Source organism: Oncorhynchus mykiss, chromosome 10 (genome assembly GCF_013265735.2).
Source record: "Oncorhynchus mykiss isolate Arlee chromosome 10, USDA_OmykA_1.1, whole genome shotgun sequence".
In the NCBI taxonomy this organism is placed as follows: Eukaryota; Metazoa; Chordata; class Actinopteri; order Salmoniformes; family Salmonidae; genus Oncorhynchus; species Oncorhynchus mykiss.
Genome location: NC_048574.1, coordinates 81,595,620 through 81,616,300, shown reverse-complemented (window position 1 = coordinate 81,616,300; position 20,681 = coordinate 81,595,620). Strand labels below are relative to the sequence as shown.

At 46.0% G+C, this 20,681-nt stretch overlaps 1 protein-coding gene across 2 annotated transcripts in view; it reads right to left on the bottom strand.

Annotated features, from left to right (window-relative positions):
* Nucleotides 1-971: 971 nt before the first annotated feature.
* Nucleotides 972-20,681, bottom strand: part of LOC118936818 (ubiquitin-like modifier-activating enzyme 6) — a 56,586-nt gene continuing 36,876 nt past the window's right edge. For both annotated transcript variants that reach the window (XM_036934192.1, XM_036934193.1), the window contains 5 exons: nt 20,558-20,681; nt 8,347-8,474; nt 7,464-7,551; nt 3,379-3,473; nt 972-2,625 (listed from right to left, as the gene is read on the bottom strand). The exon at nt 20,558-20,681 is cut by the window's right edge and continues 70 nt beyond it. In XM_036934192.1, the coding sequence (XP_036790087.1) occupies nt 2,478-2,625; nt 3,379-3,473; nt 7,464-7,551; nt 8,347-8,474; nt 20,558-20,681 (583 nt within the window). In that variant the 3' untranslated portion in view covers nt 972-2,477. The remainder of the gene's footprint in view (nt 2,626-3,378; nt 3,474-7,463; nt 7,552-8,346; nt 8,475-20,557) is intronic.

Here is a 20,681-nt window from a genome sequence, read left to right as displayed (position 1 = left end):
CCATCTTCAACAACAGACCAACCTGTTATCATCTCTGTCCCTCCCATTTTCAACAACAGACTAACCTGTTATCATCTCTGTCCCTCCCATCTTCAACAGACCAACCTGTTATCATCTCTGTCTCTCCCATCTTCAACAACAGACCAACCTGTTATCATCTCTGTCCCTCCCATTTTCAACAACAGACTAACCTGTTATCATCTCTGTCCCTCCCATCTTCAACAACAGACCAACCTGTTATCATCTATATCCCCTCCCATCTTCAACAACAGACTAACCTGTTATCATCTCTGTTTATATAGCGAATGGCTGACATGGCTTCTGACTGAGGAGAGCATATAGGGGGCGTCCCAATAATATCTCCAATCTTCTAAAGTATGCACTCGTTCACTGCTTCTCTCAAAACCCCAAAAGCCTTTGATTGGTGGAGGCATGGGTTAGTAGGAATCATCATATTTATTTATACCAAGTCATTTCCTTTGAAAAAGCTGTGAAGGGAAATGAACAAGTGCACACTCTGGGAGGAAGGAGAGATGATTGGGGACACACTTATGTCGCTATCAATCATCCAAAATCCCCCATGAGCCAATAGGAACGTTTAGGTGACGATTGTGATCCCGCCTTTTAAGATCAAGAGTTTTTTTTTTCTCTCTCTCTCTCTCTGTCTCTCTCTGTCTCTCTCTCTCTGTCTCTGTCTCTCTCTCTCTCTCTCTGTCTCTCTGTCTCTCTGTCTCTCTGTCTGTCTCTCTCTCTCTCTCTCTGTCTCTGTCTCTCTCTCTCTCTCTCTCTGTGTCTCTCTCTCTCTGTCTCTATGTCTGTCTCTCTCTCTCTGTCTCTCTGTCTCTCTGTCTGTCTCTCTCTCTCTCTCTCTGTCTCTGTCTCTCTCTCTCTCTCTGTGTCTCTCTCTCTCTCTGTCTCTCTCTCTGTCTCTCTGTCTCTCTCCCAAATGAAAACCACGGAAAGTGTGTATGTATGGGTGTGTAAACACTGTCGTTTTTTATTTTTAGCATCATCATCATCATCGTCATCGTGACAAACACAACAAGGTTGTTAGTTAAGGTATGTGCATAGCAGTCTGAGCTGTGTTTTAAACCAGAGTAGAAAACACCAGTCTGAGCTGTGTTTTAAACCAGAGTAGAAAACACCAGTCAGAGCTGTGTTTTAAACCAGAGTAGAAAACACCAGTCTGAGCTGTGTTTTAAACCAGAGTAGAAAACACCAGTCTGAGCTGTGTTTTAAACCAGAGTAGAAAACACCAGTCTGAGCTGTGTTTTAAACCAGAGTAGAAAACACCAGTCTGAGCTGTGCTTTAAACCAGAGTAGAAAACACCAGTCAGAGCTGTGCTTTAAACCAGAGTAGAAAACACCAGTCTGAGCTGTGCTTTAAACCAGAGTAGAAAACACCAGTCTGAGCTGTGTTTTAAACCAGAGTAGAAAACACCAGTCAGAGCTGTGTTTTAAACCAGAGTAGAAAACACCAGTCAGAGCTGTGTTTTAAACCAGAGTAGAAAACACCAGTCAGAGCTGTGTTTAAACCAGAGTAGAAAACACCAGTCAGAGCTGTGTTTTAAACCAGAGTAGAAAACACCAGTCAGAGCTGTGTTTAAACCAGAGTAGAAAACACCAGTCAGAGCTGTGCTTTAAACCAGAGTAGAAAACACCAGTCAGAGCTGTGCTTTAAACCAGAGTAGAAAACACCAGTCAGAGCTGTGTTTAAACCAGAGTAGAAAACACCAGTCAGAGCTGTGTTTTAAACCAGAGTAGAAAACACCAGTCAGAGCTGTGTTTTAAACCAGAGTAGAAAACACCAAGTCAGAGCTGTGTTTGAAACCAGAGTAGAAAACACCAGTCAGAGCTGTGCTTTACACCAGAGTAGAAAACACCAGTCAGAGCTGTGTTTTAAACCAGGGTAGAAATCACCAGTCAGAGCTGTGTTTGATACCAGAGTAGAAAACACAAAGGGACTACTATGTACACAGCCAAGTGCTTCACTCTTCTCATAGAGGTAGAAAGAGAACTCATCAGACCAGGTTATATCCATCTACAGCCCTCTTTCTACCTCTATGCTCTTTCTCTAATAATGGTACATGGGGCCAGCCCTGTTCTAGAATCACCATCTGTTCTAGAATCACCATCTGTTCTAGAATCACCATATGTTCTAGAATCACCATATGTTCTAGAATCAACATATGTTCTAGAATCAACATATGTTATAGAATCCGCCCCTGTTCTAGAATCCGCCCCTGTTCTAGAATCCGCCCCTGTTCTAGAATCCACCCCTGTTCTAGAATCCACCCCTGTTCTAGAATCCACCCCTGTTCTAGAATCCACCCCTGCTCTAGAATCCACCCCTGTTCAAGAAGCACCACTGTTGTCAACTAGGGTTTTGCAGGTACAGAGGGTTAGTTTGAGGGGACTGAGGGGTGGTTATATTTGGTTAGTTTGAGGGGCGTCAGGGATGTTATGGTCCGGGCGTGTCAGGCGGTGTGAGCGTCTCCGTCGGGGCTGAAGTAGTACCTAACGGGGGGTCCAGGAAGGTCCTCATCACCATCTGACTCTGGAGCGAAGGACACGGTCAGGTCAACATAGCGACGGTCTACAGACGGTTTGATCAACTTCTGCATCCTGGGAGAGGAGGGAGGGGGGGGGGGGGGGGGGGGGGAGATGGGGGGAGGGAGGGAGGGAGGAGAAGGAGGGAGGAGATGGTGGAGGGAGGAGAGGGAGGAGGGAGGAGATGGTGGAGGGAGGAGAGGGTGGAGGGAGGAGAGGGTGGAGGGGGGGAGAGGGAGGGGGGAGAGGGGGAGGGAGGAGAGGGAGGAGAGGGGGGAGGGAGAAGAGAGGGTGGGAGGAGAGGGGGAGGGAGGAGAGGAGGGAAGAGAGGGGGAGGGAGGAGAGGGAGGAGAGGGGGAGGGAGGAGACGAGGGAGGAGAGGGAGGAGAGGGAGGAGAGGGGGAGGGAGGAGAGGGGGAGGGAGGAGGGGGAGGAGAGGGGGAGGGAGGAGACGAGGGAGGAGAGGGGGAGGGAGGAGAGGGAGGAGATGGGGAGGGAGGAGAGGGAGGAGGGAGGAGAGGGAGGAAGGGGAGGAGAGGGAGGAGAGGGGGGAGGGAAGAGAGGGAGGAGAGGGGGGAGGAGAGGGAGAAGGGTGGGGGAGAGGGAGGAGGGGGGAGGGAGGGATAGAGGGGGGAGGTGGAGGAGAGGGGGGAGGAGAGGGGGGGAGGGAGGAGAGGAGAATGAGAGATTAAGATTCACAGTGATTCAGGAGGACAGTGTGTGTGTGTGTGTGTGTGTGTGTGTGTGTGTGTGTGTACATGTGTGTGTGTGTGTGTGTACGTGTGTGTGTGTGTGTGTGTGTGTGTGTGTGTGTGTGTGTGTGCTTACGTTAGTTTCAGTCTCTTGTTGTGTCCTGGCATCACAGGAACATAGAGCATCTTCACTCCATGGACAACCATGGTAGGTTCTATCCCATAATTCACCTGTAATACAACACAGTCAACACCATGGTAGGTTCTATCCCATAATTCACCTGTAATACAACACAGTCAACACCATGGTAGGTTCTATCCCATAATTCACCTGTAATACAACAGTCAACACCATGGTAGGATCTATCCCATAATTCACCTGTAATACAACACAGTCAACACCATGGTAGGATCTATCCCATAATTCACCTGTAATACAACAGTCAACACCATGGTAGGTTCTATCCCATAATTCACCTGTAATACAACAGTCAACACCATGGTAGGTTCTATCCCATAATACCACACAGTCAACACCATGGTAGGATATATCCCATAATTCACCTGTAAAACAACAGTCAACACCATGGTAGGATCTATCCCATAATTCACCTGTAATACAACAGTCAACACCATGGTAGGTTCTATCCCATAATTCACCTGTAATACAACACAGTCAACACCATGGTAGGAACTATCCCATAATTCACCTGTAATACAACACAGTCAACACCATGGTATGATGTATCCCATAATACCACACAGTCAACACCATGGTAGGCTCTATCCCATAATTCACCTGTAATACAACACAGTCAACACCATGGTAGGTTCTATCCCATAATTCACCTGTAATACAACACAGTCAACACCATGGTAGGTTCTATCCCATAATACACCTGTAAAACAACACAGTCAACACCATGGTAAGATATAGCCCATAATACAAGACAGTCAACACCATGGTAGGTTCTATCCCATAATTAACCTGTAATACAACACAGTCAACACCATGGTAGGCTCTATCCCATAATTCACCTGTAATACAACACAGTCAACACCATGGTAGGATCTATCCCATAATTCACCTGTAATAAAACACAGTCAACACCATGGTAGGATCTATCCCATAATACAACACAGTCAACACCACGGTAGGCTCTATCCCATACTTCACCTGTAACACAACACAGTCAACACCATGGTAGGATCTATCCCATAATACAACACAGTCAACACCATGGTAGGCTCTATCCCATAATTAACCTGTAATACAACACAGTCAACACCATGGTAGGATCTATCCCATAATACAACACAGTCAACACCATGGTAGGAACTATCCCATAATACAACACAGTCAACACCATGGTAGGTTCTATCCCATAATTAACCTGTAATACCACACAGTCAACACCATGGTAGGTTCTATCCCATAATTCACCTGTAATACAACACAGTCAACACCATGGTAGGTTCTATCCCATAATTCACCTGTAATACAACACAGTCAACACCATGGTATGATGTATCCCATAATTCACCTGTAATACAACACAGTCAACACCATGGTAGGATCTATCCCATAATACCACACAGTCAACACCATGGTAGGCTCTATCCCATAATTCACCTGTAATACAACACAGTCAACACCATGGTAGGTTCTATCCCATAATTCACCTGTAATACAACACAGTCAACACCATGGTAGGTTCTATCCCATAATACACCTGTACAACAACACAGTCAACACCATGGTAAGATATAGCCCATAATACAAGACAGTCAACACCATGGTAGGTTCTATCCCATAATTAACCTGTAATACAACACAGTCAACACCATGGTAGGCTCTATCCCATAATTCACCTGTAATACAACACAGTCAACACCATGGTAGGATCTATCCCATAATTCACCTGTAATACAACACAGTCAACACCATGGTAGGATCTATCCCATAATACAACACAGTCAACACCACGGTAGGCTCTATCCCATACTTCACCTGTAACACAACACAGTCAACACCATGGTAGGATCTATCCCATAATACAACACAGTCAACACCATGGTAGGCTCTATCCCATAATTAACCTGTAATACAACACAGTCAACACCATGGTAGGATCTATCCCATAATACAACACAGTCAACACCATGGTAGGAACTATCCCATAATACAACACAGTCAACACCATGGTAGGTTCTATCCCATAATTCACCTGTAATACAACACAGTCAACACCATGGTAGGATCTATCCCATAATTCACCTGTAATACACTACAGTCAACCCCATGGTAGGCTCTATCCCATAATACAACACAGTCAACACCATGGTAGGATCTATCCCATAATACAACACAGTCAACATCATGGTAGGTTCTATCCTATAATTCACCTGCAATACAACACAGTCAACACCATGGTAGGCTCTATCCCATAATACAACACAGTCAACACCATGGTAGGATCTATCCCATAATACAACACAGTCAACACCATGGTAGGATCTATCCCATAATACAACACAGTCAACACCATGGTAGGATCTATCCCATAATACAACACAGTCAACACCATGGTAGGATCTATCCCATAATACAACACAGTCAACACCATGGTAGGATCTATCCCATAATACAACACAGTCAACACCATGGTAGGTTATATCCCATACTTCTCCTGTAATGCAACACAGTCAACACCATGGTAGGATCTATCCCATAATACAACAGTCAACACCATGGTAGGATATATCCCATACTTCTCTGGTAATACAACACAGTCAACCCTATGGTAGGATCTATCCCATAATACAACAGTCAACACCATGGTAGGATCTATCCCATACTTATCTGGTAATACAACACAGTCAACACCATGGTAGGATCTATCCCATAACACAGCACAGTCAACCCCATGGTAGGCTCTATCCCATACTTCACCTGTAACACAACACAGTCAACACCATGGTAGGTTCTATCCCTTAATACAACACAGTCAACCCCATGGTAGGAATTACAACATATTTCTCCTGTAATACAACACAGTCAACACCATGGTAGGTTCTATCCCATAATACAACACAGTCAAACCCATGGTAGGATTAACCCATAATACACCTGTAATACCACACAGTCAACACCATGGTAGGATAAATCCCATAATACTACACAGTCAACACCATGGTAGGATCTATCCCATAATTCACCTGTAATACAACACAGTCAACACCATGGTAGGTTCTATCCCATAATTCACCTGTAATACAACACAGTCAACACCATGGTATGATGTATCCCATAATTCACCTGTAATACAACACAGTCAACACCATGGTAGGATCTATCCCATAATACCACACAGTCAACACCATGGTAGGCTCTATCCCATAATTCACCTGTAATACAACACAGTCAACACCATGGTAGGTTCTATCCCATAATTCACCTGTAATACAACACAGTCAACACCATGGTAGGTTCTATCCCATAATACACCTGTACAACAACACAGTCAACACCATGGTAAGATATAGCCCATAATACAAGACAGTCAACACCATGGTAGGTTCTATCCCATAATTAACCTGTAATACAACACAGTCAACACCATGGTAGGTTCTATCCCATAATTCACCTGTAATACAACACAGTCAACACCATGGTAGGATGTATCCCATAATTCACCTGTAATACAACACAGTCAACACCATGGTAGGATCTATCCCATAATACCACACAGTCAACACCATGGTAGGATCCATCCCATAATACCACACAGTCAACACCATGGTAGGTTCTATCCCATAATACAACACAGTCAACACCATGGTAGGTTCTATCCCATAATTCACCTGTAATACAACACAGTCAACACCATGGTAGGATCTATCCCATAATACCACACAGTCAACACCATGGTAGGTTCTATCCCATAATACAACACAGTCAACACCATGGTAGGTTCTATCCCATAATACCACACAGTCAACACCATGGTAGGTTCTATCCCATAATTCACCTGTAATACAACAGTCAACACCATGGAAGGATCTATCCCATAATACCACACAGTCAACACCATGGTAGGTTCTATCCCATAATACCACACAGTCAACACCATGGTAGGATCTATCCCATAATACAACACAGTCAACACCATGGCAGGCTCTATTCTATACTTAATTAATATAGTAATGAATGTGTCTCACCAACACTGCGTTGATGAAATCAGAGAGGGAGAAGTGTTGGTGACCCCATACAGTCCAGCGATCCCAGATAGAGAAAGAGATGTCTTCCCTGAGGAGGAGAACACACATTCAGGACTCAGTGACAGAAACAGGGAAACAGAGAGAGAGAGAGAGAGACAGACACTGATAGAGAGAGGGAGACACCGATAGAGAGAGAGGGAGAGAGGGAGACAGAGAGAGAGGGAGAAAGAGAAAGAGAGAGAAAGAAGTGTTAGAGACCACACAGCCCAGAGGTCCCAAATAGAGAAAGAAAGAAAGAGATGTATTTTCTATCTGTACGTGTGTATGTACAGGTGTGTGTGTGTGTCTGTGTGCAGGTGTGTGTGTGTGTGTGTGTGTACAGCTGTGTGTGTACAGGTGTGTGTGCACAGGTGTACGTGTGTATGTACAGGTGTGTGTGTGTGTCTGTGTGCAGGTGTGTGTGTGTGTGTGTGTACAGCTGTGTGTGTACAGGTGTGTGTGTGTACAGGTGTGTGTGTGTGTGTGTGTGTACAGGTGTGTGTGTGTGTGTGTGTGTGTGTGTACAGGTGTGTGTGTGTGTGTTCAGGTATGTGTACAGGTGTGTATGTGTACAGGTGTGTGTGTACAGGTGTGTATGTGTACAGGTGTGTGTGTACAGGTGTGTGTGTGTGTGTGTACAGGTGTGTGTTCAGGTGTGTGTGTACAGGTGTGTGTGTGTGTGTTCAGGTGTGTGTGTACAGGTGGGTGTGTTCAAGTGTGTGTGTACAGGTGGGTGTGTTCAGGTGTGTGTGTACAGGTGGGTGTGTTCAGGTGTGTGTGTGTGTACAGGTGTGTGTACAGGTGTGTGTGTACAGGTGTGTGTGTACAGGTGTGTCTCTCCTACCTGATCTGTGTTCTCTTGACAGGTGCAGCCTCGGTGAGGACCATGACAGGAATGGCCAGGTTGAAGAAACAGTTGTTGAACGACTCAAACCCGTATCCTCCCACCACCTTCACCAGCTCCAACGACACCTGGGGACCACAGCACAACCACTCACTGACGACTCTCCAGACGACTTCCCAGACGACCCCCCAGACGACCTCCCAGACGACTCCCCAGACGACCCCCCCCAGACGACCTCCCAGACGACCCCCCCAGACGACTCCCCAGACGACCTCCCAGACGACCCCCCCAGGCGATCCCCCCCAGACGACCCCCCCAGACGACTTCCCAGACAACCCCCCGACAACCTCCCAGACGACTCCCCCCAGACGACCCCCCCCCAGACGACCTCCCAGACGACCTCCCAGACGACCCCTGCCAGACGACCCCCCCAGACGACTCCCAGATGACCCCCCCCAGACGACCCCCCAGACGACCTCCCAGACGACTCCCCCCAGACGACCCCCCCCAGACAACCTCCCAGACAACCCCCCCAGACGACACCCCCACGACGACCTCCCAGACGACTCCCAGACAACCCCCCAGACAAGCCCCAGATGACTCCCAGACAACCCCTCCCAGATGACTCCCAGATGACTCCCAGACAACCCCCCAGACGACTCCCAGACGACTCCCAGACAACCCCCCAGACGACTCCCAGACGACTCCCAGACAACCCCCCAGACGACTCCCAGACGACCCCCCAGACGACCCCCCAGACGACCCCCCAGACGACTCCCAGACGACTCCCAGACGACTCACTTCAACAGCCAAAACTACACAGCGCTGAATTCATTGGTACGTTCTATTTAGTTCTGTGACTGAATCAGACAAGCAGATTCCGTAAAACCAATTCAACACCACGAAGAAGAGATCCAAGCTGTTTAAAGAACCTATTCAACTGATAAACATCTGATTCAATAATTTCTACCATCTAAAACCATTTCCTACCAGTCTGATAAGATACAGAACTAGAGAGTACTCCTGCTCACCTGATTCAGTCATTTTACTACCATCTAAAACCATTTCCTACCAGTCTGATAAAATACAGAACTAGAGAACAAGAGAGTACTCCTGCTCACCTGATTCAGTAATTTACTACCAGTCTGATAAGATATAGAACTAGAGAGTACTCCTGCTCACCTGATTCAGTCATTTACTACCAGTCTGATAAGATATAGAACTAGAGAGTACTCCTGGTCACCTGATTCAGTCATTTCCTACCAGTCTGATAAGATATAGAACTAGAGAACTAGAGAGTACTCCTGGTCACCTGATTCAGTCATTTACTACCAGTCTGATAAGATATAGAACTAGAGAACTAGAGAGTACTCCTGCTCACCTGATTCAGTCATTTACTACCAGTCTGATAAGATATAGAACTAGAGAGTACTCCTGCTCACCTGATTCAGTCATTTCCTACCAGTCTGATAAGATATAGAACTAGAGAACTAGAGAGTACTCCTGCTCACCTGATTCAGTCATTTACTACCAGTCTGATAAGATATAGAACTAGAGAGTACTCCTGGTCACCTGATTCAGTCATTTCCTACCAGTCTGATAAGATATAGAACTAGAGAACTAGAGAGTACTCCTGGTCACCTGATTCAGTCATTTCCTACCAGTCTGATAAGATATAGAACTAGAGAACTAGAGAGTACTCCTGGTCACCTGATTCAGTCATTTACTACCAGTCTGATAAGATATAGAACTAGAGAACTAGAGAGTACTCCTGGTCACCTGATTCAGTCATTTACTACCAGTCTGATAAGATATAGAACTAGAGAACTAGAGAGTACTCCTGGTCACCTGATTCAGTCATTTACTACCATCTAAAATAAATAATCTAATATACTATCATTAGTATTCAAACCCCTGAGTGAATACATGTTAGAATCACCTTTGGCAGCGACTACAGCTGGGAGTCTTTCTGGGTAAGACTCTGAGATTCATGACAGCTGGGAGTCTTTCTGGGTAAGACTCTGAGATTCATGACAGCTGGGAGTCTTTCTGGGTAAGACTCTGAGATTCATGACAGCTGGGAGTCTTTCTGGGTAAGACTCTGAGATTCATTACAGCTGGGAGTCTTTCTGGGTAAGACTCTGAGATTCATGACAGCTGGGAGTCTTTCTGGGTAAGACTCTGAGATTCATGACAGCTGGGAGTCTTTCTGGGTAAGACTCTGAGATTCATGACAGCTGGGAGTCTTTCTGGGTAAGACTCTGAGATTCATGACAGCTGGGAGTCTTTCTGGGTAAGACTCTGAGATTCATTACAGCTGGGAGTCTTTCTGGGTAAGACTCTGAGATTCATTACAGCTGGGAGTCTTTCTGGGTAAGACTCTGAGATTCATGACAGCTGGGAGTCTTTCTGGGTAAGACTCTGAGATTCATGACAGCTGGGAGTCTTTCTGGGTAAGACTCTGAGATTCATGACAGCTGGGAGTCTTTCTGGGTAAGACTCTGAGATTCATTACAGCTGGGAGTCTTTCTGGGTAAGACTCTGAGATTCATTACAGCTGGGAGTCTTTCTGGGTAAGACTCTGAGATTCATTACAGCTGGGAGTCTTTCTGGGTAAGACTCTGAGATTCATTACAGCTGGGAGTCTTTCTGGGTAAGACTCTGAGATTCATTACAGCTGGGAGTCTTTCTGGGTAAGACTCTGAGATTCATTACAGCTGGGAGTCTTTCTGGGTAAGACTCTGAGATTCATTACAGCTGGGAGTCTTTCTGGGTAAGACTCTGAGATTCATGACAGCTGGGAGTCGTCTTGGGTAAGTCTCTAGGAGTCATTACAGCTGGGAGTCTTTCTGGGTAAGACTCTGAGATTCATTACAGCTGGGAGTCTTTCTGGGTAAGACTCTGAGATTCATTACAGCTGGGAGTCTTTCTGGGTAAGACTCTGAGATTCATTACAGCTGGGAGTCTTTCTGGGTAAGACTCAGATTCATTACAGCTGGGAGTCTTTCTGGGTAAGACTCTGAGATTCATGACAGCTGGGAGTCGTCTTGGGTAAGTCTCTAGGAGTCATTACAGCTGGGAGTCTTTCTGGGTAAGACTCTGAGATTCATGACAGCTGGGAGTCGTCTTGGGTAAGTCTCTAAGAGTCATTACAGCTGGGAGTCTTTCTGGGTAAGACTCTGAGATTCATGACAGCTGGGAGTCGTCTTGGGTAAGTCTCTGAGATTCATGACAGCTGGGAGTCTTTCTGGGTAAGTCTCTAGGAGTCATTACAACTAGGAGTCTTTCTGGGTAAGACTCTGAGAGTCATTACAGCTGGGAGTCTTTCTGGGTAAGTCTATGAGAGTCATTACAACTAGGAGTCTTTCTGGGTAAGACTCTGAGAGTCATTACAGCTGGGAGTCTTTCTGGGTAAGTCTCTGAGAGTCATTACAACTAGGAGTCTTTCTGGGTAAGACTCTGAGATTCATTACTGCTAGGAGTCTTTCTGGGTAAGACTCTGAGATTCATTACTGCTAGGAGTCTTTCTGGGTAAGACTCTGAGATTCATTACAGCTAGGAGTCTTTCTAGGTAAGACTCAGATTCATTACAGCTGTGAGTCTTTCTGGGTAAGTCTCTGAGAGTCATTACAACTAGGAGTCTTTCTGGGTAAGTCTCTAGGAGTCATTACAGCTGGGAGTCTTTCTGGGTAAGTCTCTAAGAGTCATTACAGCTGGGAGTCTTTCTGGGTAAGACTCTGAGATTCATTACAGCTAGGAGTCTTTCTGGGTAAGACTCTGAGATTCATTACAGCTGGGAGTCTTTCTGGGTAAGACTCTGAGATTCATGACAGCTGGGAGTCTTTCTGGGTAAGACTCTGAGATTCATTACAGCTGGGAGTCTTTCTGGGTAAGACTCTGAGATTCATTACAGCTGGGAGTCTTTCTGGGTAAGACTCTGAGATTCATTACAGCTGGGAGTCTTTCTGGGTAAGACTCTGAGATTCATTACAGCTGGGAGTCTTTCTGGGTAAGACTCTGAGATTCATTACAGCTGGGAGTCTTTCTGGGTAAGACTCTGAGATTCATTACAGCTGGGAGTCTTTCTGGGTAAGACTCTGAGATTCATTACAGCTGGGAGTCTTTCTGGGTAAGACTCTGAGATTCATTACAGCTGGGAGTCTTTCTGGGTAAGACTCTGAGATTCATTACAGCTGGGAGTCTTTCTGGGTAAGACTCTGAGATTCATTACAGCTGGGAGTCTTTCTGGGTAAGACTCTGAGATTCATGACAGCTGGGAGTCGTCTTGGGTAAGTCTCTAGGAGTCATTACAGCTGGGAGTCTTTCTGGGTAAGACTCAGATTCATTACAGCTGGGAGTCTTTCTGGGTAAGACTCTGAGATTCATTACAGCTGGGAGTCTTTCTGGGTAAGACTCTGAGATTCATTACAGCTGGGAGTCTTTCTGGGTAAGACTCTGAGATTCATTACAGCTGGGAGTCTTTCTGGGTAAGACTCTGAGATTCATGACAGCTGGGAGTCTTTCTGGGTAAGACTCTGAGATTCATTACAGCTGGGAGTCTTTCTGGGTAAGACTCTGAGATTCATTACAGCTGGGAGTCTTTCTGGGTAAGACTCTGAGATTCATTACAGCTGGGAGTCTTTCTGGGTAAGACTCTGAGATTCATTACAGCTGGGAGTCTTTCTGGGTAAGACTCTGAGATTCATTACAGCTGGGAGTCTTTCTGTGTAAGACTCTGAGATTCATTACAGCTGGGAGTCTTTCTGGGTAAGACTCTGAGATTCATTACAGCTGGGAGTCTTTCTGGGTAAGACTCTGAGATTCATTACAGCTGGGAGTCTTTCTGGGTAAGACTCTGAGATTCATGACAGCTGGGAGTCGTCTTGGGTAAGTCTCTAGGAGTCATTACAGCTGGGAGTCTTTCTGGGTAAGACTCTGAGATTCATTACAGCTGGGAGTCTTTCTGGGTAAGACTCTGAGATTCATTACAGCTGGGAGTCTTTCTGGGTAAGACTCTGAGATTCATTACAGCTGGGAGTCTTTCTGGGTAAGACTCTGAGATTCATTACAGCTGGGAGTCTTTCTGGGTAAGACTCTGAGATTCATTACAGCTGGGAGTCTTTCTGGGTAAGACTCTGAGATTCATGACAGCTGGGAGTCGTCTTGGGTAAGTCTCTAGGAGTCATTACAGCTGGGAGTCTTTCTGGGTAAGACTCTGAGATTCATGACAGCTGGGAGTCGTCTTGGGTAAGTCTCTAAGAGTCATTACAGCTGGGAGTCTTTCTGGGTAAGACTCTGAGATTCATGACAGCTGGGAGTCGTCTTGGGTAAGTCTCTGAGATTCATGACAGCTGGGAGTCTTTCTGGGTAAGTCTCTAGGAGTCATTACAACTAGGAGTCTTTCTGGGTAAGACTCTGAGAGTCATTACAGCTGGGAGTCTTTCTGGGTAAGTCTCTGAGAGTCATTACAACTAGGAGTCTTTCTGGGTAAGACTCTGAGAGTCATTACAGCTGGGAGTCTTTCTGGGTAAGTCTCTGAGAGTCATTACAACTAGGAGTCTTTCTGGGTAAGACTCTGAGATTCATTACTGCTAGGAGTCTTTCTGGGTAAGACTCTGAGATTCATTACTGCTAGGAGTCTTTCTGGGTAAGACTCTGAGATTCATTACAGCTAGGAGTCTTTCTAGGTAAGACTCTGAGATTCATTACAGCTGTGAGTCTTTCTGGGTAAGTCTCTGAGAGTCATTACAACTAGGAGTCTTTCTGGGTAAGTCTCTAGGAGTCATTACAGCTGGGAGTCTTTCTGGGTAAGTCTCTAAGAGTCATTACAGCTGGGAGTCTTTCTGGGTAAGACTCTGAGATTCATTACAGCTAGGAGTCTTTCTGGGTAAGACTCTGAGATTCATGACAGCTGGGAGTCTTTCTGGGTAAGACTCTGAGATTCATGACAGCTGGGAGTCTTTCTGGGTAAGACTCTGAGATTCATTACAGCTGGGAGTCTTTCTGGGTAAGACTCAGATTCATTACAGCTGGGAGTCTTTCTGGGTAAGACTCTGAGATTCATTACAGCTGGGAGTCTTTCTGGGTAAGACTCTGAGATTCATTACAGCTGGGAGTCTTTCTGGGTAAGACTCTGAGATTCATTACAGCTGGGAGTCTTTCTGGGTAAGACTCTGAGATTCATTACAGCTGGGAGTCTTTCTGGGTAAGACTCTGAGATTCATTACAGCTGGGAGTCTTTCTGGGTAAGACTCTGAGATTCATTACAGCTGGGAGTCTTTCTGGGTAAGACTCTGAGATTCATTACAGCTGGGAGTCTTTCTGGGTAAGACTCTGAGATTCATGACAGCTGGGAGTCGTCTTGGGTAAGTCTCTAGGAGTCATTACAGCTGGGAGTCTTTCTGGGTAAGACTCAGATTCATTACAGCTGGGAGTCTTTCTGGGTAAGACTCTGAGATTCATTACAGCTGGGAGTCTTTCTGGGTAAGACTCTGAGATTCATTACAGCTGGGAGTCTTTCTGGGTAAGACTCTGAGATTCATTACAGCTGGGAGTCTTTCTGGGTAAGACTCTGAGATTCATTACAGCTGGGAGTCTTTCTGGGTAAGACTCTGAGATTCATGACAGCTGGGAGTCGTCTTGGGTAAGTCTCTAGGAGTCATTACAGCTGGGAGTCTTTCTGGGTAAGACTCTGAGATTCATGACAGCTGGGAGTCGTCTTGGGTAAGTCTCTAAGAGTCATTACAGCTGGGAGTCTTTCTGGGTAAGACTCTGAGATTCATGACAGCTGGGAGTCGTCTTGGGTAAGTCTCTGAGATTCATGACAGCTGGGAGTCTTTCTGGGTAAGTCTCTAGGAGTCATTACAACTAGGAGTCTTTCTGGGTAAGACTCAGAGTCATTACAGCTGGGAGTCTTTCTGGGTAAGTCTCTGAGAGTCATTACAACTAGGAGTCTTTCTGGGTAAGACTCTGAGAGTCATTACAGCTGGGAGTCTTTCTGGGTAAGTCTCTGAGAGTCATTACAACTAGGAGTCTTTCTGGGTAAGACTCTGAGATTCATTACTGCTAGGAGTCTTTCTGGGTAAGACTCTGAGATTCATTACTGCTAGGAGTCTTTCTGGGTAAGACTCTGAGATTCATTACAGCTAGGAGTCTTTCTAGGTAAGACTCTGAGATTCATTACAGCTGTGAGTCTTTCTGGGTAAGTCTCTGAGAGTCATTACAACTAGGAGTCTTTCTGGGTAAGTCTCTAGGAGTCATTACAGCTGGGAGTCTTTCTGGGTAAGTCTCTAAGAGTCATTACAGCTGGGAGTCTTTCTGGGTAAGACTCTGAGATTCATTACAGCTAGGAGTCTTTCTGGGTAAGACTCTGAGATTCATGACAGCTGGGAGTCTTTCTGGGTAAGACTCTGAGATTCATGACAGCTGGGAGTCTTTCTGGGTAAGACTCTGAGATTCATTACAGCTGGGAGTCTTTCTGGGTAAGACTCTGAGATTCATTACAGCTGGGAGTCTTTCTGGGTAAGACTCAGATTCATTACAGCTGGGAGTCTTTCTGGGTAAGACTCTGAGATTCATTACAGCTGGGAGTCTTTCTGGGTAAGACTCTGAGATTCATTACAGCTGGGAGTCTTTCTGGGTAAGACTCTGAGATTCATTACAGCTGGGAGTCTTTCTGGGTAAGACTCTGAGATTCATTACAGCTGGGAGTCTTTCTGGGTAAGACTCTGAGATTCATTACAGCTGGGAGTCTTTCTGGGTAAGACTCTGAGATTCATTACAGCTGGGAGTCTTTCTGGGTAAGACTCTGAGATTCATTACAGCTGGGAGTCTTTCTGGGTAAGACTCTGAGATTCATGACAGCTGGGAGTCGTCTTGGGTAAGTCTCTAGGAGTCATTACAGCTGGGAGTCTTTCTGGGTAAGACTCAGATTCATTACAGCTGGGAGTCTTTCTGGGTAAGACTCTGAGATTCATTACAGCTGGGAGTCTTTCTGGGTAAGACTCTGAGATTCATTACAGCTGGGAGTCTTTCTGGGTAAGACTCTGAGATTCATTACAGCTGGGAGTCTTTCTGGGTAAGACTCTGAGATTCATGACAGCTGGGAGTCTTTCTGGGTAAGACTCTGAGATTCATTACAGCTGGGAGTCTTTCTGGGTAAGACTCTGAGATTCATTACAGCTGGGAGTCTTTCTGGGTAAGACTCTGAGATTCATTACAGCTGGGAGTCTTTCTGGGTAAGACTCTGAGATTCATTACAGCTGGGAGTCTTTCTGGGTAAGACTCTGAGATTCATTACAGCTGGGAGTCTTTCTGGGTAAGACTCTGAGATTCATTACAGCTGGGAGTCTTTCTGGGTAAGACTCTGAGATTCATTACAGCTGGGAGTCTTTCTGGGTAAGACTCTGAGATTCATGACAGCTGGGAGTCGTCTTGGGTAAGTCTCTAGGAGTCATTACAGCTGGGAGTCTTTCTGGGTAAGACTCTGAGATTCATGACAGCTGGGAGTCGTCTTGGGTAAGTCTCTAAGAGTCATTACAGCTGGGAGTCTTTCTGGGTAAGACTCTGAGATTCATGACAGCTGGGAGTCGTCTTGGGTAAGTCTCTGAGATTCATGACAGCTGGGAGTCTTTCTGGGTAAGTCTCTAGGAGTCATTACAACTAGGAGTCTTTCTGGGTAAGACTCTGAGAGTCATTACAGCTGGGAGTCTTTCTGGGTAAGTCTCTGAGAGTCATTACAACTAGGAGTCTTTCTGGGTAAGACTCTGAGAGTCATTACAGCTGGGAGTCTTTCTGGGTAAGTCTCTGAGAGTCATTACAACTAGGAGTCTTTCTGGGTAAGACTCTGAGATTCATTACTGCTAGGAGTCTTTCTGGGTAAGACTCTGAGATTCATTACTGCTAGGAGTCTTTCTGGGTAAGACTCTGAGATTCATTACAGCTAGGAGTCTTTCTAGGTAAGACTCTGAGATTCATTACAGCTGTGAGTCTTTCTGGGTAAGTCTCTGAGAGTCATTACAACTAGGAGTCTTTCTGGGTAAGTCTCTAGGAGTCATTACAGCTGGGAGTCTTTCTGGGTAAGTCTCTAAGAGTCATTACAGCTGGGAGTCTTTCTGGGTAAGACTCTGAGATTCATTACAGCTAGGAGTCTTTCTGGGTAAGTCTCTGAGAGTCATTACAACTAGGAGTCTTTCTGGGTAAGTCTCTAGGAGTCATTACAGCTGGGAGTCTTTCTGGGTAAGTCTCTAAGAGTAATTACAGCTGGGAGTCTTTCTGGGTAAGACTCTGAGATTCATTACAGCTAGGAGTCTTTCTGGGTAAGACTCTGAGATTCATTACAGCTAGGAGTCTTTCTGGGTAAGTCTCTAAGAGTCATGACAGCAGATTAGAGTCTTTCTGGGTAAGTCTCTAAGAGTCATTACAGCTGGGAGTCTTCTTGGGTATGTCTCTGAGAGTCATTACAGCTGGGAGTCTTCTTGGGTAAGTCTCTAAGAGTCATTACAGCTGGGAGTCTTGGGTAAGTCTCTAGGAGTCATTACAGCTGGGAGTCTTCTTGGGTAAGTCTCTAAGAGTCATTACAGCTGGGAGTCTTGGGTAAGTCTCTAGGAGTCATTACAGCTGGGAGTCTTCTAGGGTAAGTCTCTAGGAGTCATTACAGCTGGGAGTCTTCTTGGGTAAGTCGCTAGGAGTCATTACAGCTGGGACTTCTTGGGTAAGTCTCTAAGAGTCATTACGGCTGGGAGTATTCTTGGGTAAGTCTCTAGGAGTCATTACAGCTGGGAGTCTTCTTGGGTAAGTCTCTAAGAGTGATTACAGCTGGGAGTCTTCTTGGGTAAGTCTCTAAGAGTCATTACAGCTGGGAGTCTTCCTGGGTAAGTCTCTAAGAATCATTACAGCTGGGAGCCTTTCTGAGTAAGTCTCTAAGAGTGATTACAGCAGATTATAGTCTTCCTGGGTAAGTCTCTAGGAGTCATTACAGCTGGGAGTCTTGGGTAAGTCTCTAGGAGTCATTACAGCTGGGAGTCTTCTTGGGTAAGTCTCTAAGAGTCATTACAGCTGGGAGTCTTGGGTAAGTCTCTAGGAGTCATTACAGCTGGGAGTCTTCTAGGGTAAGTCTCTAGGAGTCATTACAGCTGGGAGTCTTCTTGGGTAAGTCGCTAGGAGTCGTTACAGCTGGGACTTCTTGGGTAAGTCTCTAGGAGTCATTACAGCTGGGAGTCTTCTTGGGTAAGTCTCTAAGAGTGATTACAGCTGGGAGTCTTCTTGGGTAAGTCTCTAAGAGTCATTACAGCTGTGAGTCTCTGGGTAAGTCTCTAAGAGTCATTACAGCTGGGAGCCTTCTTGGGTAAGTCTCTAGGAGTCATTACAGCTGGGAGTCTTCTTGGGGAAGTCTCTAAGAGTGATTACAGCTGGCAGTCTTCTTGGGTAAGTCTCTAGGAGTCATTAAAGCTGGGAGTCTTCTTGGATAAGTCTCTAGGAGTCATTAAAGCTGGGAGTCTTCTTGGATAAGTCTCTAGGAGTCATTAAAGCTGGGAGTCTTCTCGGGTAAGTCTCTAGGAGTCATTACAGCTGGCAGTCTTCTTGGGTAAGTCTCTAAGAGTCATTACAGCTGGCAGTCTTCTTGGATAAGTCTCTAGGAGTCATTAAAGCTGGGAGTCTTCTTGGGTAAGTCTCTAGGAGTCATTAAAGCTGGGAGTCTTCTTGGGTAAGTCTCTAAGAGTCATTACAGCTGGGAGTCTTCTTGGGTAAGTCTCTAAGAGTCATTACAGCTGGCAGTCTTCTTGGGTAAGTCTCTAAGAGTCATTACAGCTGGGAGTCTTCTTGGGTAATTCTCTAAGCATCATTACAGCTGGGAGTCTTCCTGGGTAAGTCTCTAAGAGTCATTACAGCCGGGAGTCTTTCTGGGTAAGTCTCTAAGAGTCATTACAGCAGATTAGAGTCTTTCTGGGTAAGTCTCTAAGAATCATTACAGGTGGGAGTCTTCTTGGGTAAGTCTCTAAGTCATTACAGCTGGGAGTCTTCTTGGGTAAGTCTCTAAGAGTCATAACAGCTGGGAGTCTTCTTGGGTAAGTCTCTAAGAGCTTTACACACCTGGATTGTACAATATTAGCCCATTATTATTTTCATAATTCTTCAAGCTCTGTCAAGATGTTTGGGATCATGTCCAGACGGCCATTTAAGTCTTTCCATAGTTTTACAAGCCTTGTAAAGGCCTTGTGCTGTAGTTTATTGTCCTGTTGAAAGGTGAAATAGATTTACAAGCCTTGTAAAGGCCTTGTGTTGTAGTTTATTGTCCTGTTGAAAGGTGAAATAGATTTACAAGCCTTGTAAAGGCCTTGTGTTGTAGTTTATTGTCCTGTTGAAAGGTGAAATAGATTTACAAGCCTTGTAAAGGCCTTGTGCTGTAGTTTATTGTCCTGTTGAAAGGTGAAATAGATTTACAAGCCTTGTAAAGGCCTTGTGTTGTAGTTTATTGTCCTGTTGAAAGGTGAATTTGTCTCCTAGTATCTGTTGGAAAACTGAACCATGTTTTCCTCTCGGATTTTACCTGCTTAGCTCTGTTCCGTTTGTTTAAAAAACACCCTTGCCGATGACAAGCATACCCAACACATGATGCAGCCACTACCTAGACCCCCCTGAACCACAACTAGACCCCAACTAGACCACCCTGGACCACAACTAGACCACCCTTGACCACCCTGACCACAACTAGACCACCCTCGACCACCCTAGACCACAACTAGACCACCCTTGACCACCCTTGACCACAACTAGACCTCCTTAGACCACCCTCGACACCAACTAGACCACCCTGACCACAACTAGACCACCCTCGACCACAACTAGACCACCCTAGACCACAACTAGACCACCCTAGACCACAACTAGACCACCCTCGACCACCCTGACCATAACTAGACCACCCTAGACCACAACTAGACCACCCTAGACCCCAACTAGACCACCCTAGACCCCAACTAGACCACCCTAGACCCCAACTAGACCACTCTAGACCACCCTAGACCACCCTAGACCACCTAATACCCCAACTAGACCACCCTGGACCACAACTAGACCACCCTGGACCACAACTAGACTACCCTAGACCACCCAAAACCCCAACTAGACCACCCTACACCCCAACTAGACCGCCCTAGACCACCCTCGACCTCTGATGTCACGGAGTGTGTGCGCTCGTGCGCTGTCTCACCAGCCCGGCGACGGCGGCGGTAGCCGTGGCGATGGCGGGGATGATCTTCCCGGCGATGCGTTTGGTCTTGAGGCGGTCGGCCACCTCGATGGAGTACATCCTGGCCCTGAGGGAGGAGGCCGAC